This window comes from Onychomys torridus, chromosome 2 (assembly GCF_903995425.1).
Source record: "Onychomys torridus chromosome 2, mOncTor1.1, whole genome shotgun sequence".
NCBI lineage: Eukaryota > Metazoa > Chordata > Mammalia > Rodentia > Cricetidae > Onychomys > Onychomys torridus.
The window spans coordinates 145,790,126-145,806,514 of record NC_050444.1 but is presented as its reverse complement, the minus strand read 5'-3'; the positions used below and the strand labels follow the sequence as shown (position 1 = coordinate 145,806,514).

The 16,389-nt window shown below is 50.7% G+C and overlaps 1 protein-coding gene across 3 annotated transcripts; it reads left to right on the top strand.

The window, feature by feature from the left end:
* Positions 1-99: 99 nt before the first annotated feature.
* On the top strand, positions 100-13,851 carry Rcc1 (regulator of chromosome condensation 1). Of its 3 annotated transcripts, XR_004944175.1 has the most exons (12): positions 100-156; positions 5,213-5,294; positions 5,971-6,009; positions 7,031-7,218; positions 7,340-7,519; positions 9,497-9,593; positions 9,689-9,811; positions 10,698-10,853; positions 11,054-11,173; positions 11,451-11,603; positions 12,164-12,288; positions 12,863-12,915. XR_004944175.1 is itself a non-coding variant. In XM_036177259.1 (11 exons), the coding sequence occupies exons 2-11, from the start codon at positions 5,222-5,224 to the stop codon at positions 13,036-13,038; spliced, it is 1,305 nt and encodes a 434-aa protein (XP_036033152.1). In that variant the 5' UTR covers positions 100-156; positions 5,213-5,221; the 3' UTR covers positions 13,039-13,851. The 3 variants fall into 3 exon arrangements, 2 of the variants coding, with proteins under 2 accessions (XP_036033152.1, XP_036033153.1); XM_036177259.1 differs by lacking the exon at positions 12,164-12,288 and having other exon boundaries at positions 12,863-13,851; XM_036177260.1 differs by lacking the exons at positions 5,971-6,009; positions 12,164-12,288 and having other exon boundaries at positions 12,863-13,851.
* The last annotated feature ends 2,538 nt before the right edge of the window (positions 13,852-16,389 follow it).

Below are 16,389 nucleotides of genomic sequence, written 5' to 3'. Positions count from 1 at the left end.
CCGGTCGCACTTCCTGCGCTGGCCGCCAGGGGCCGCCCGGCTCTTTGTTTTCCTTTCTGGCCCGGGTCGCGGCCGGAGGCCCGCAGAGCGCATGCTCCGGGCAGTTCGCCGCTGGCCGCCGCGCGCCAGAGTTGCTTGTGGCCGCCCCGCACCGAGGTAAGGTCGCGCTCCGGGTCGCGGGGAGCCCGGGGGACGGGAAGCTGGGCGGTACGCGGGGCCGCGTCGGGCCGAGGTCGCCATCCGCGTGGGGTCGCGCGGGGCGGGCTGCACGTGAAGCGGGCGGCGCTGGGGGCGCGCGAGCTTCGGCCCGCGTGGGCCCCGCCTCGCCCGCGCACGGGCCGCGCAGCCCCCGAGCCGCCGCGCTCCGGGCGCGCGCCCCGCCGGGCGGCGGGAGATTCGAACGGCCGGGGACGCGCGGGCGGCCGCCGGCAGCGAGGGAGCGGCAGCGGCCGCCCACGGTCTCCTGCCCTTAACCCCCATCGACCCTGTGTCACCCGGTCGGTTACTGCCCGACGGTTCCGCTCCGGAGCCCGTGGGGAACAATGGTGACCCTGGCAGGCCTCCATGCCCGTTGCGGAGCGCCGGGGCTCCCTAGCGAGACTTGCGTGGTTCCACAGTTAGGGGCTCCTGGGATCAGCAGAGTATGCCCGTGGGACTCGAGCGTTGTCGCTGCCGAGTCTTTGGTTCATCAGAAATTATGTCCTCCGACCACGTGTGCCCTGGCAGAAGCTGAGGGTGTGAAACGCTCTGGGGACTCCAACGCGGAAGCCTTAGCCGGGCGGGGATAGTTTTCCAGGTGAGGTGACCCGATAGGGTTTTGGTAGAATGGTAGAGGCCGACTTTGGGTGGTGAGGTTGTAGTATGTTTTGGATGACGGGGTCAGGTTAACCCAGACATGGGGCACAGCACTTGCAACCCCCTAGAAGTGTTGGGGGTCACAGACATCAGTGGTTACGTGGCGCTTCTGAGAAGGGTTGGAGTGGGCGTGGAGGACGTAGAGAAAGAAGGCTGCCTCACCCCAGGGCATCCTAGTGAAGCTTGGGAAGATGAGTTAGACGTGATTCACCAGATTCGGGTTGCAGAGACAACGAAGAACAGGAAGGAGTCTGGTCCATACCTATAAAATGAAGGTAACGTGTTCCAAAGCACCTGCTAGAAGCTATGGCTCCTCTCTAGGGAAAAAATGAACAGGTAGTCCCAGGCAATACCACATACTCAGTGGACCTGGGTGAGGACCTGGGTGCTGGTGTGAAGTGTGCTAGCTCAGTTCCTAGCAGCACACAGGGGCAGCCTGCACAGGCATCCCTTCTCTCCTGGTAGCCTGACCCGCGAAGACATTCTTCAGCTCCTGAGTCTAGCCCCTAATCTGAGTGTAGGCGCGGGAAGGAACTGCTGCCTGGGTTGCCAGATACTCCAGAAATGGGATTGTGGTGAGGTCCCAGGAGAACACCCTGCTCCTGGTAGATTGTCCACCCATTTGACTTTAGCAGGTGAGGAGACAGGCTTGGAGCAGCCCCAGCTCTGCTGGGGGTTGTCCCCTGGGGCTTCACCTCAGCCGTGAATGGCCTGCACACCTGTCCCTGCCGTGAGGACAGGTCTGAGCTCTTAGAGGGTCCTACACTGTAGGTGCTTATTAATGGAAGGTGACTGCTTTCACTTCTGAGTCTTGCTCACTCTTCCAGTCTTTAAACTTGAAGATGGGTCCTGTGGAGTGAATGTGGGAATGCAGATGTGTTAACAGAAGACAGGTGGTCTTGGTTTTGTTCTTTATGTGCATGAGTGATTTGCCTGTGTGTGTGTGTGTGTGTGTGTGTGTGTGTGTGTGTGTGTATACCACATGCATGCAGTGGCCCAAGGAGGCCAGAAGAGGGCATTGGATCTCCTGGGACTAGAGTTACTGTGGTTGTGAGCAGCTGGGAACCAAACCTGGGTCCTCTAGAAGAGCAGCCAGTGCTGAGCCGCCTCTCTTGCCCTGGCTTATTTGTTGGTACAGGTGTGTTGATCAGGCTGGCTTGAACTTGTGGACATCAGAAATCCTGCCTCTGCCCAGCACACCCAACTCAGCATGTCATAGAAGTTGCTGCCCTCACCTGCGTTGCTCTGGGTTGGTGCATACTGCCAAGTGCACATTGAGAATGGGGGTACCTCAGGACCTCTCCCCTCAGCAGTGGACTCAAGACCTGTTAAGATCGAGCACCAGCCCACCCAGGCAGGTTCCAGCTGCCCTCCCCTCTCGCCCTTGGCTCTGCTTTCTGCTGCTTGAGTTTGGCCAAACTTATCAGGGATCCTGAGACACTTGCTCAGGCCATCTTAAATTCCTACCCCGGGTCAGAGTGTGCCTTTAGCTGACATTTTTGGGTGGTGATGGTGAGACAGGGTCTTGCTATGTAGCCTGGGTTGAGTGTGTTGTGTGTGGTGTGCACGTGTTTATGTGAATGGGCATGAGGACCGCGTGTGCTCGTGGGCCAGAGGTTTGACGACAGGCTTTCTAACTTGATTGTGTTCTTCTTGATGTCACTGAAACTAGAGTTCATCCATCAGGGTACACGGGCTAGCCAGTGAGCTTCAGGGGTCTGTATACCCACCCCACCCTGACTTCCCTGCATCAGGATTGTAGGAGTGTGCTATGCCTAGCATTTTGTGAGTGTTGGGGTTCCGAACTCGGGTCCACATGCCTGCACAACAATCACTTTACTGACTGTGTCTTCGAAGCCTCTTGGTTTGGTTTTTGAGACAGGGTCTCGTGTAGCCTTGGCTGTCCTCAGTCTGGTTGTGTGGCTGAGGATGACCTTTACCTCACAAATGCTAGGGTTACAGGCATTTGCCACCATGCCTGACTTCAGCTTGTTTTGAAAAGTGAAAACTTTTTTGCACAGCAAAGATTCATGAGTCATTTTCTGGTTTCTTTGGGAGGGAACGATGGGTTGGGTGGGAAGAGAGGAACAAGGGCTACTACTAGAAGGTAAGTTCCATGAGTACAGGAAGCAGGTCAGGCACCTCTGGCTTTGCATCTCGGCTCCACCCCAAAGAGCAGTCATTTGCAGTGTGAGGAGAGGGCTTTCCATTCTCCCTTGTTGGGAGAATGGAAATTGTGCCAAGTTCAGAATGGCCACCCCATGACGAGACTGGGCCTGTTTAACATGCCTTCTGGTCTCCTCCCTCTGAGTCAGTCTAGCCTTGTGTCCATACCTTCTGAGTGGACCCCTGGGAAGCCTGAGGCTTTTGGACCTTCCTTACAGAAGCAGGCTGGTGCTGACCAGATCCTTCCACTTCCACTGCTGCCTTGGGCAGGTTTCTTTCCTATCAGGTGAAGCTTGGTGAGCTTGCTTAGATTCTGGTAGGTTTGTGTCTCAGAATTACCTGGGGAAGACTAAACACCACCTCAGCACCCCACCACTGAGTAAAACTGAGTCTCTCTAGATAACACTGCCTGTTCTGGAGCTTTTTTAACACTGCCTGTTCTGGAGCTCACTATGTAGATAGACCAGGCTGACTAGTCTGCCTGCCTCTGCCTGCTGAGTGCTGGGATTAAAGACCTACCACTCCCAGCTTCTTTGTTTGTTAGACTGGGTTTCTCCGTGTAGCTTTGGAGCCTGTCCTGGAACTCGCTCTGTAGACCAGGTTGGCCTTGAAATCACAGAGATCCACCTGCCTCTGCCTCCCAAGTGCTGGGATTAAAGGCATTGTGCTACCACCGCCCATTCCAGGTTTAATTTTCTTTCTTTCTTTCTTTTTTTCTTTCTTTCTTTCTTTCTTTCTTTCTTTCTTTCTTTCTTTCTTTCTTTCTCTCTCTCTCTCTCTCTCTCTCTCTTTCTTTCTTTCTTTCTTTTTTCCCAGAGCTGAGGACCGAACCCAGTTCTACCACTGAGCTAAATCCCCAACCCCCAGCTTTACTTTTATCTATTTATTTTGGTTTTCAAAAAAGGGTTTTTTCTGTCTGGCTGCCCTAGAACTCACTATGAAGACCACACCGACCTGGGACTCAGACCTGCTTGCCTCTGCTTCCTGGGTGCTAGGACTAAAGGTGTGCACCCAGCCCAGCTTATTTTAATTGAAACGTTTTTTTCCTGTTATGGGTGAAACTCAGAGCTTCAGAAACACTAAAGGAGCACTCTGCCAAATGAGCTACACCCCAGCAGTGCGCAGTCAATTCATCTACCCTGCATGTCAGCCACTCACTTGTGGAAGCACATGCCTGTAAATTCAGCTCAGGTGTAGGTAGGAAGGGGAGGAGCTCAAGGCCGTCCTAAGCTGCACTGGACCCTGTCTCAGAATAATAATAGTTAATAATAAACTGCAGCTGGCAGCTCTCAGGCTGCTTAGCTTGGGTTAGGGGTGTGGGTTTTGTGTTCTGTGGTTTGTTGTTTTGCTTTGTTTGGAGATGAGGTCTCCCTGTGTAGCCCTAGCTGGCCTGGAATTTACTGTGTAGACCAGGGATCTGCTGGCCCCTGCCTCCTGAGTGCTGGGATTACCAGCATGTACCACTTGTTTTTGCTCTGTGTGTGTGTGTCTGGCCTGGAATTTGGGGTGCTACAGTGCTGGGGTCAGGAGTAGGCACCATGCCTGGCTTCTGTCTGCTCTTCTTTATCACAAGGAACATCTTTCCATTCAATAATTTATCTCTAAAAAATGTTGTTTTTGATGGCTTCATACCATTCCATCATGTATATTCTACATGAGTGTCCAGTCTACTCTTCCTGACTCCATACCCCAGTGCTGGAGTACAGGTATGAGCCACCAGGCCCAGTTGATGCAGTGCTGCGATTTGAACCAGGATCAGACTTGAACCTTAGGCAGATTCTCACCAGGCTGAGGTGTATCCCCAGTCTTTAGTCCACTGCTGCTAATCCAGTGGTTTGCTTACTTCCCCTCCAGTGAACAGCAGTAGAGAATATTTGTGAGCCCGGTCATTACCTACACAGTTATCACACAGTTCTGGGATACGTGCTGACAGGTGTTAACTGCTGGGTGACTTCTCTTACTTTTTAGGGTTTTTTTGTTTTGTTTTGATTTTTTGAGACAAGGTTTCTCTGTGAAATAGTCCTGGTTGTCCTGGAACTCACTCTGTAGACCAGGCTGGCTGCCTCTGCCTCCCTAGTACCGGGATTAAAGGTGTAGGCCACCACCACCTGGCACTTTTTAGGGTTTTTGAAAATACTGCACAGGAAGTTGTTTATGATTCTGATGTGTAGTATTTGGCTGGGTGTTTCAGGACAGGAAGATGCCACCCAAGCGCATAGCTAAGAGAAGATCACCCCCCGAAGATGCCATCCCCAAAAGCAAGAAGGTGAAAGGTAAGCTGGCCTTGATCCCTTCCTGGTTCTGAGTGGTCTCAGAACCAACAGTGAGCTCTCTGGGCCCATGCTCCTTCCTCCCTGGCTCTGAGGGTCTTAGATGTCCGGGACCCCTGCTCAGTGGAGGTTCTCTTACATCTCACCTAGTCCAACCCTGTAGCAGTCAGAAGAGAGGCCTAGGCTGAGGCGATCAGAGAGCACTCAGCAGTGCAGTTAGAAAAAGAAAAGACCCCAAGATGCTAGGACTTGGCCCCAGGCAAATACATTATGGTTTGGTCTGTCTAAAGTACTTTGACTCCACCCTCTGATAATGGGGAAAGTCCTTGGCTTAGGTCCACTTGCTCTGACCTGACAGCTTGAAAGCCTGAGGCTCTTGGAGCTACTGGGCTTCAGAGGTGGGTTCAGGTCCTAGCTCTCCCACTTTGTCGTGTGTAACCACAGGCATGTCACTTAATCTGGCTGAGGTTGAGTTTCCCTTGATAGAATGGAGAGAACTCCATCAGCCTGTCTGAGTTGTTGGGGGTTAGATGAAATGTCCCAGCTTCATTTGAGGGACTTGTCCTGTAATTTTTCTCTCTCCTACAACCCGAGAGTATGGCGAAGACAAGAGAAATTGACCCCTAGCATGGGAGGGAGGAGTGTAGCCGCACGCTCAGACAGTGTCTGTCTTTTGCAGACGCTCGTAACCGCGGTCCTGCCGCCCGCTCCTGCCAAGGTGCCTGTGGGCCAAACCCAACTGACCAGAAAACCCAACCAGATGGCTGCCTGCCTGGTGCAGCCTCTGTGCAGCCGCAGTGGCCCTGGCAGCTGAGGCCACACCCCTGGGGAAGGGACTGGATGCCATTGACTGGAGGGCTGTGGCAGGGTTCCATTGGCTGCCACAAGGCTTTGCACTATCTACTGGTTGGCCCACACCTCTCTGCAAATGCATCTGTGGGTTCTTACTGTACCTTCCTGTTCCTCTGAAGCTGTCAGTGTGCTGCCCATGCTGGCCGAAGGGGTGCTCTGTTTTCCTCCTGTATCACAGTCTGGGGGTGGGTGGGTGGGGACATTGAGATGGAGGCCGGAAATGCTGTAACCCAGGAAGTCTCCCTGAGTCCAGTGCAAACTCTGCTAATTAGCTCTATGAGCCCCGGCAGGTGTTTGACCCTATGGGAGGCTCTGTTCCGTGTCCTGTAAAACAGTGTCTTCTATTTTTGATGTTTGTTTGAGATAGAATAGCCCTGGCTATCCTGGAACTCGATATGTTACACAGGTTGGCCGTGAACTCCCAGAGATCTGCCTGCCTCTGCCTCCAAGGGATGGGATTAAAAGCTTACACCACCAGGCCTGGCAACAGGGTCTTCTAAATTTGGGAGGTCTGCAGAGCCAGCTAGTGTTGGTAGAGTAAGCAGTCAGTAAAAGGTTGGCACTATGGATCCAAATCTGTGACATGGGCTCATGGGAAACTATCTTGTACCCTCCCTGCCCACCGACATCCATCTCACTGTGCAGTGTCTCCTGTTTGTTCTTTCACCTCATGTCAGTAACGTGCTTGGGTTTCAATCCTCACGAAACCCCCTGAGACAGATAACCCTTGTCATCCTCTGTTCACAGATGAGGACAGTTAGACCCACAGAGGTCTTATCTATAGCCTGTTGGCAGAGCAAGGGCTTGAACCCCAGGTCATCACGATCCCAGAGCCCATGTGCTGCCCTCCTCCTGCACACTCAGGGACTGTCTTCTCCACCCTTCAGTCTCACACAGGTCCCACAACACAGAGCCAGGTTTGGTGCTGACACTGGGCCAGGGCGACGTGGGCCAGCTGGGGCTGGGCGAGAGTGTGCTGGAGAGGAAGAAGCCGGCCTTGGTGCCCCTTCTACAAGATGTTGTGCAGGCTGAGGCTGGGGGCATGCATACTGTGTGTCTGAGCAGAAGTGGTCAGGTAGGTCACAGGGTTGGGACAGGTTGGATGGGGCCTGGGTGCAAGGGTGTGTGACAAGGAGTGGCCTAAATGAGTAGGTCACAGAACTAGACTCTCTGCTAATGGGACAACCTGGGCACAGGTCTACTCCTTCGGCTGCAATGATGAGGGAGCCCTGGGAAGGGACACATCGGTCGAGGGCTCAGAGATGGTCCCTGGGAAAGTGGAACTGCAAGAGAAGGTGGTACAAGTGTCAGCAGGGGACAGTCACACAGCAGCCCTTACTGAAGATGGCCGTGTCTTCCTCTGGGGCTCTTTCCGGGTAAGACTGGGTCTGGAAAGGTGTGGGGGGCTGGCAGACAAAAATAACTCAAGATATCCAAATGAGCCACTTTCCTGTCCCCATTATGCTTGCTTACTGGTGTGAATGGAAGGTAAAGGCCACATACGTAGGTGGGGCCCAGATTTAAATCCTTGGTATCTTATCTGGGACTATCCACACCACTGGCTATTTGCTTGAATGTGATGACATGTTTGTATTTGGGAAGGGGTAGGTCAAGGATGTCTATGAGCTGCCGCTGATCTTGGAAGCTGCTGTGTCTTTTCACCCCTTTCTCATTCTCAACCCTGTTCTAGAGGCTTTGAGAGAAAGATTTATGGGGATGGAGAGTACCACTTGGTTGTTCTAAGGCAGGGGAGTGTAGTCTTTGGGTTTGTTTGTTTGTTTGTTTGTTTGTTTTGTGGGTTCTTTTTCCTAAGACAAGCAAGGTCTCATGTATCTCAGGTTAGCCCCATACTGACTATGTAGCTGAGGATGACTTTGAACTTCTGATCCTCCTGCCCCCATCTCCTGGGTTCTGGAATTAGAGCTCCCATTCTTGTGCAGTGTCAGGGATCAAGCCCAGGACTTTGTGTATGCTAGGCTAGCCCAGTGTCAAGGGAGCTACAATCCAGCACAGAAAATGTAGTTTCAGTATTGTGGCTGGAAAGATGCCTTGGTGGTTAAGACTATGTACTTGAGTTCAATTTCCGACACCCACATAGCAACTCATAGTTGTCTATAACTCAGGTTCCAGGAGGTCCAGTGCCTTCTAGCCCTTTTGGGCACCAGGTACACATGGTGCATAGACATATATGCTTGGAAAACACCCATACACATTAAAAGTAAATTTAAAAACAAAATGGAATCTCATGAGTATTTCCTTATTAAGGCTGTTGTAAAAACAATTATTCAATTATTTACTTTTGTTTTTTTGTTTTTCAAGACAGGGTTTCTCTATGTAGCTTTTCGCCTTTCCTGGAACTAACTCTGTAGTCTAGGCGGGCTTAGAACTCAGAGAGATCCACCTGCCTCTGCCTCCCAAGTGCTGGGATTAAAAGCGTGCGCACCACCACATGGCTTACTTAGTTATTTTTTGAGGCAGCATCTCTATGTAGTTCTGGCTGTCCTGGAGCTTGCTTTGTAGACCAGGCTGGCCTTGAACTCATAGAGATCCTCCTGCCTCTAGCATTAAAACTGTATGCCATCATGCCAGGCTCTCATTTATTTATTTATTTATTCATTCATTCATTCATTCATTCATTCATTCATTCATTCATTTATTTTTGAGGCAGGGTCTTGATGTGTATCCCTGACTGGTTTGGAACTCACTATGTAAACGAGACTGACCTCAAACTCAGAGATCTTATTTTACATACGGTAGTGCTAGGATTAAGGAGTTTGTTAGCATGCCCTATACTATTGTAACCTTTTTTCTTTCTTCCTTCCTTCCTTCCTTCCTTCCTTCCTTCCTTCCTTCCTTCCTTTCTCTCTCTTTTTCTTTGAGACAGGGTTTCTCTGTGTAGTCCTGGCTGACCTAGAACTCACTCTGTAGCCCAGGCTGGACTTGAACTCACAGAGATCTGCCTGCCCCCGAGTGCTGGGACTAAAGGCATGCGCCACCACCGCCTGGTTTGTTGTAAACATTTTTATGGATAACTTTTAACACAGAAATGCTCAGAACAATGTATTGCACCTCTGTTTTCTTGCCATGTTGCTTCATCATTGAATTGACTTTGAGCCTAGTTTACCTCCACTCACATCTTTACCCTGGCTTACTTTATTTGACACAGTTCCCAGACTCTGCATGTTGTCATTCTTCATATGTCCCTATGTGGCCAGGGCCCTGCCTGTAGCACTGTCCATATCTGCTACCACGCACTGCCCTTCACCAGGCAACTGTCATGGTCCCAGCAAGCTGGGCTTGGCTGTTACAGAGCAGCGGGACTGACTGCTTGAGTGTCTGCCTCTCCTTTCTAGGACAATAATGGTGTGATCGGGTTGTTGGAGCCCATGAAGAAAAGCATGGTGCCCGTTCAAGTGCAGCTGGACATGCCTGTGGTGAAGGTGGCCTCAGGTGAGTGGTAGGCACACTGTGGACAGGAGCTATGACAGCTCAGCCTTGGGTCTTCCAGATAAGCCCTTCATCTCCTGCCTTCCTCTCATCTTCAGGGAACGACCACTTGGTGATGCTGACGACTGATGGAGACCTCTACACCTTGGGTTGTGGGGAGCAGGGTCAGCTGGGCCGTGTGCCTGAGTTATTTGCCAACCGTGGTGGCCGTCGGGGCCTTGGTAAGTGGCTTTGGTACCTCCAGTGGGATGATTTCGTAAGCTATTCCCTGGCCAAAGTAAAAGGCAGGAGGGATTTGTTGAGGTGTATATCCAATGCACTTGTAGTGTTCATTAGGAACTCAGACTGGCCGGTGGTGGCTCACACCTTTAATCCCAGCACTTGAGAAGCAGAGGTACACAGACCTCTGAGTTTGAGGCCAGCCTGGACTACAGAGCAAGTTCCAGGAGAGCCAGGGCTACACAGAAACCCTAACTCGGAAAACAAACAAACAAACAAAAAACCCTCAGGCTTTAAGCTGGGCATGATGGCAGATACCTTCAATCCTAGCACTCAGGAAGTAGAGGAACGTGAGTCTCTGAGTTTTAGGCCAGCCTGGTATACATAGTTCTAGGCCAGCCAATAAATAATGAGACCTGGGCTGGGGATTTAGCTCAGTGGTAGAGCGCTTGCCTAACAAGCGCAAGGCCCTGGGTTCGGTCCTCAGCTCCACATACAAAAAAAAAAAAAAAAAGAGATAGAGACCCCCTCAGACTTTGGAGGCTGACTCCTTATCTCTAACGGCCCCACCCACCCATCTTGGTGACTGTGAAGAGAGAAATGACTTAATCAGAAAATGCCTGGCACTCAAGTTCCCCTTAAGCTCTTCTTCTCTTGACTGTTAAAAATTGGAGCAGCGTTTGAGTGCCACTGGCCTAAGTTACCTCTTCTGTAATAAGGATGGCTCTGCTTAGCCTCCTTGAGGAACTTTTGTGGGGAAATGCCCTATGTCTGTCGCTGACCCGGCCCCTCTTGTGAGGAAAATGCCCTGTGTCTGTCACTGACCTGGCTCCTTTTGTGGGGGAATGCCCTGTGTCTGCCGCTGACCCGGCCCCTCTTTACTTACAGAGCGACTCCTCGTCCCCAAGAGTGTGCTTCTGAAGTCCAGGGGCAGTCGCGGCCGTGTGCGGTTCCAGGACGCCTTCTGTGGGGCCTATTTCACTTTTGCCATCTCCCGTGAGGGCCATGTATATGGCTTTGGCCTCTCCAACTATCACCAGCTTGGTGAGCACTGATCCTAGCATCACGTTTGACTCGATGGACATGATTCCAATCAAGCTTTCAATCTTTGTTTTTGCTTTGTGTGGTACCTGACCCCTCAGAGCGATGGTGTAAAGTGGCATTTCTGGGGATGGGTGGGGATGGCCTTTCTGGGGATGGCAGTGAGAATGGAGGCTCTTGAAACACCTTACTCTTGACAACAGGAACTCCAGGCACTGGATCTTGCTTCATTCCTCAGAACTTGACATCCTTCAAGAATTCCACCAAGTCCTGGGTGGGCTTCTCTGGTGGCCAGCACCATACAATCTGCATGGATTCAGAAGGTAGGACACCCAAGTCCTTCTGCATAGGAGACAGTAGTCCTTGATAGAGCCAGGTCCCTAGAATTATGGTTTGGGCCGTACATAGATTGCATTTGTGAGGTTGTCCTGAATGCCCTGGGGAGTTGTATAGAGCGTCTTCTAGCTCCCACCCCCAGGCTCTGAGACTTCACCACCTCAGAGTAGAGCTGACCCTCAAGGACATGGGGGTTCACTTGGTATACAGACTCTTTTACTTAGGCTCTGCCCCTGCTGATACTCACCTCTCCTTATCCCACAGGAAAAGCATACAGCCTGGGCAGGGCCGAGTATGGGCGGCTGGGCCTTGGTGAGGGTGCTGAGGAGAAGAGCATACCCACCCTCATTTCCCGGCTGCCCGTCGTCTCCTCAGTGGCCTGTGGGGCCTCTGTGGGGTATGCTGTGTCCAAGGATGGTAAGTGGTCTCCTCGGACTTGGTATTACTGGAGCCTGGGGAGCATGATTCCCAGCACATTTTTTAGGTTGTATTGGAGATGACACTGTTTTGCCATTGACTTTCAGAGCCCTGGGGTTTTTTGTCTGATGTTTTGTTTTGTTTTTGAGACAGGGGTCTTACCATGTAGACCAGGCAGGCCTGGACCTCACAGAGATCCACCTCCCCTGCCTCTGCCTTCTGAGTGTTGGAATCACAAACATGTGCCGTCATGCTGGCCTCAAGAATATAACCGAGTCTTTTTCTGTCCTGTCAGCTCCCAAATAATGACACAGAGACTTCTTATTAATTATGAAAGCTTGGCCTATAGATTCCTCCTCCTCTTCCTTTCTCTCCCTGGAGATCCCACCTATACCTCCTGCCTAGGTATTGGCTGTTCAGCTTTTTATTACACTAATCACAGCAATATACCTTCATACACAGTGTACATATATCCTACAACACAAGAATACTTTTTTTATGTTTATGTTGTATTGTCTGCATGTATGTGTATATACTGTGTATGTGCTTGGTGCCTGCAGAGGCCAGGAGAGGGCATAAGATCCCCTGGGACTGAAGTTACTGTCGGTTGTGAGCTGCCATGTGGGTCCTGGCTAGTCCAGCAGAAGAGGATGTGGACACATAGCGGCCAAAGCCTGAGAAAGAGGTGCACAGCCAGGGGTCCTGGAGAACTGAGGCTGGAGAGGTGTTTGTGCTTACCTGAGAGGATGTCCTCACGACGTGGGGTTTGCACTGCAGCATGGAGACAGTGTCCTTTGTGAAAACAGAGGACAGACCAGGTGGCACACACTTTTAGTTCCAGTACTCAGGAGCAGAGGCAAGCACATCTCTGAGTTTAAGGCTAGCCGGGGCTACATAGTGAGACCTTATCTTTAAAAAAAAAAAAAAAAGAATAAAAAGCCACCAGAGGGTGGTATATCAAACCAAGGAGCATCCTAAATAGTCTGAAAGGTGGCCGGTTCCAAGAACAGGGATTTAGGATGCAGCCCCTCCCCAACCCCCAAATGCTATGTGTTGTACCCTGGAGTAGGAAGAATACAGTGGAGAACACAATCTCCCCAGCTCTTCCAAACTCCCTTGAACTCCTGGGCTGGGACCTTGCCAGACCAATAGGAATTGGTCAAGGCCAAAATTGACCCCCATGTCCCAGGTGTCTCCTGGTATGGGTAGGCAGGCCTGAGGGCTCCAAAGACAGCTGCCTCTTTTCCTGTCCCTTCTAGGTCGTGTTTTTGCCTGGGGCATGGGCACCAACTACCAGCTGGGCACAGGGCAGGATGAAGATGCCTGGAGCCCTGTGGAAATGACTGGCAAACAGCTAGAGAACCGAGTGGTCTTAACTGTGTCCAGCGGGGGCCAGCACACAGTCTTATTAGTCAAGGACAAGGAACAGAGCTGATGAAGTCTTTGTGGGCCTGGCTTCTGGCCCCCGACCAGCTTCCAAGAACAGAAAAACAGCCAGCTACCGATTGCAGAAGGCCCTTCCCCATCCCGAGCAGCTATCATCTCCTTTCCATCCCCCAGCAGAATCCTTTTCTTCTGTTTCGTCCTCGTCTTCTGGTCATCCTGGGACTTGCAAGATGAGGGGGGATAGGAAGGCGTCTCAGAAGGAGCTTTGCTTACCTTAGACTCGGTCGTTAGACCTTTCCCTTGACTGCCCTGCCTCCTGTGGTCCAAGCAGGCCCTGGCTCTTGCCTACAAAACCCAAAACTTCCTGCCCTGGGGTTTTGGTGCCTACACTTTGAAAAGTTGGGGATTCTATCAAGCCTCCCTTCCCATGTGCCACTTTTTCTGTTCCTAACATTAGTTTACAAGGAGACAGATGGTGTAGTCATCAGATCCAGTTGTCATGGACCCATGCCTGGGGAGAGCTATGCAAAAGCTGTACAAGGCTGTGGGTGACCCTAAGCCAAATAGTTGGCTCTAAACAGGTGTCCATGGGGGAAAACAATGACCCACTGGAAAAAATCCAACTAGCTCTCCCCAAAGCACAAAGCACCACACTATCTCCTGGGCATCATCCTGGGCCTTTCTGCCACTGAGGACTGGGAAGCCATGCTGGGCTCTGCTGGGCAGTCAAGGCAGGGTATTGGGTAAGGGTGGGTGGAGGAAAGGGCTTGGAGAGGCAGAGGCTGGTCCTAAAAGAAGGAAGTAACAGTGGCTGAGAAAATAGTTTTAATTATAAAATATTTTGGGGGGCTGGGGATTTAGCTCAGTGGTAAAGCGCTTGCCTTACAAGCGCAAGACCCTGGGTTCTGTCCTAAGTTCCAAAAAACAAAAAAAAAAAGAAAATATTTTGGAGGGGAGAGTGAGATCTTTTAACACTTTGAATAAATTTAGAGTTTTATAAAAATGGGCGCTTTGTTTTATGCAGTTCCCTGGAGTTGTGGTGGTGTCATCTTTAAAGGATGCCAGGCATTAAGGGGGCAGGGTAAACATGTGGGAGCCTGTTGTCAGGGCTGTGGCCAACACAGCTGCTCCAAACTCTGGAAAGGACAAGAGGTGCTTGGAACCACTGCGGTTTCTTCATGATCGTAATGCACAAGAGATGGGGTGGATTTTTTTTTTTTTAATGGGCTCTCAGTGTAGCTCAGGCTGACCTAATGAACCTCCTGCCTTACCCTCCTGAGTGCTGAGATTACAGGCCTGGCTTTGGGATGGAATTTTTAAATCCCAAACCAAGGTTTTTTGTTTAGATTTTGGCAAGATCTTACTGTGTATTCCTGTCTGGTCTGTTACTATGTAAAACAGGCTAGCCTTGAACTCACAAAGATCTATCTGCCTCTGCTTCCAGCGTTTTTGGATTAAAGTAGTGCAACCACCACACCTGGCCCAAATTCCTTTTATGTAACAGCTGTGGCTGTCCTGAAACTCAGTTTGTAGACAAGAGTGGCCTGGAACTCACAGAGATCCGCCTGCCTCTGTCTCCTGGGTGCTGGGATTAAAGATGTGCACCACCATTGTCCAGCCTCATATGCTGGGCTGCCTGCAATTTCTACAGCTCGTGTGTTTGCTTAAAACTTACCTTGGATGCTCTGTGGTAAGACATTTCCTGGGAAGATGCTATATACATATGTGCCTACTCAAAGTAGGGAGCCAAGAATAGACTAAATTATGAATACCACCAAAATCCAACTTGGTGAACCAATGATTTTCTATTGGGGTTAGTTACGGAGCAGAAATAGTAGTCCACACTAGCCAGCCTGGCTGACAGCTCCCAAAAGCTGGGGACCTGCAGCTTAAAAGGTTGAACAGTGTCCTTTCCAGGTGGCCCTGGTCTAAATCCAAGCAGCTCGGCTGTTTCTGCCTAAAGACAGCAGGTCTGTACTCGGAGTCTGCAACCTTGAGTCTTCCCCTTACAGGGCAGTTTCTCAGTCTGAGAGGGTCTCTCAAGTTTTATTGTTTACTCTGACAGGGAGGGGCCTAGAAATCTGGTCAGTTTCAGAAACTTTCTGAGGCTGTTTGGAGTTGTTTAGCCTCTTAAAGAGTCTTCCCTGCAGGTTAGTATGTTTCAACCTGAGGAGGAGTGAGTGGAGGTGGGGTAGGGGAGAGAGCTGTGGAATATATAACTGGGCAAAGACGTGTTTGGTCATTTGTTTATGCTGCATTTGTGTTAATATCAATCTGAGCTCAGAGGCAGGGTTAACTCGTTGATAGGCTGTAGGAGGGAGGAGTGCCATGGGGTTGGTTGGTTGGTTGGTTGGTTGTTTTTTTTCTGAAACGGTTTTTTTCTGTAGCCTTGGCTGTCCTGGAACTCACTTTGTAGACCAGGCTGGCCTTGAACTCAGAGATCTGCCTGCCTCTGCCTCGCAAGTGTTGGGATTAAAGGTGTATAGCACCACCACCTGGCACTTGTGTTTTTTAGTTGAGACAGTGTGGAAGGAGAGAGGCTTCTGGAACTTAGGTAAAGAAAGTTAGTCATGCCGGGCGATGGTGGCGCACGCCTGTAATCCCAGCACTCAGGAGGCAGAGGCAGGCGGATCTCTGAGTTCAAGGCCAGCCTGGTCTACAGAGCTAGTCCAGAACAGGCTCCAAAGCTACAGAGAAACCCCGTCTCGAAAAAACCAAAAAAAAAAAAAAAGGAAGTCAGTCAGTTGCTACTCTTAATCCTCTAAGCTCCCAGGATTTGACTCCAGCCTTTAAATCTCAAGTTTGATTAGAACAATAGAGACTCAGTTAAAGCCACCTTAAAGGGCAGCAACAGAGCCCTTGTGTGGGGGAACAGAATTTCCCCCCAGGCTGTGGCCTGAGCAGCTGGGCAGCTAGTAGTTTAAAGTGCAGCCGCTGTAATGAAGGTAAAACCCCATCCAAGATGGGGTGCCAAATCATTATATGGAGATTTACTATTGGTTATGAATGTTTTGTCTTATGTTCATCCCACTAGCTCTTATAACTTAATTTAACCTGTTTCTATTCATCTGTGTTTTGCCTCAGGGCTTTTTACCTTTCATTCATTCTGTATGTTCTATTTTTTCTGCTGCTTCCATGTCTAGCTTGCTGATGGATGCTTGGCTGGCCATGGGCTCCCTCTCTCCCTCCTTCTCTCCTCCCTCTTTCTCTCTTCTCTCGATCATTCATTCTCTCCCTCTCCTAGACTCCTCCTCCTATCCTCTCTGTCCACCAGCCCCGCCTATCCCTCTCCTGCCTAGCTATTGGCCGTTCAGCTTTATACTAGACCAATCAGGTGCCTTAGGCAGGCAAAGCAACACATCTTTACATAGTTAAAAAAGTAATATTCCACAACACTGGC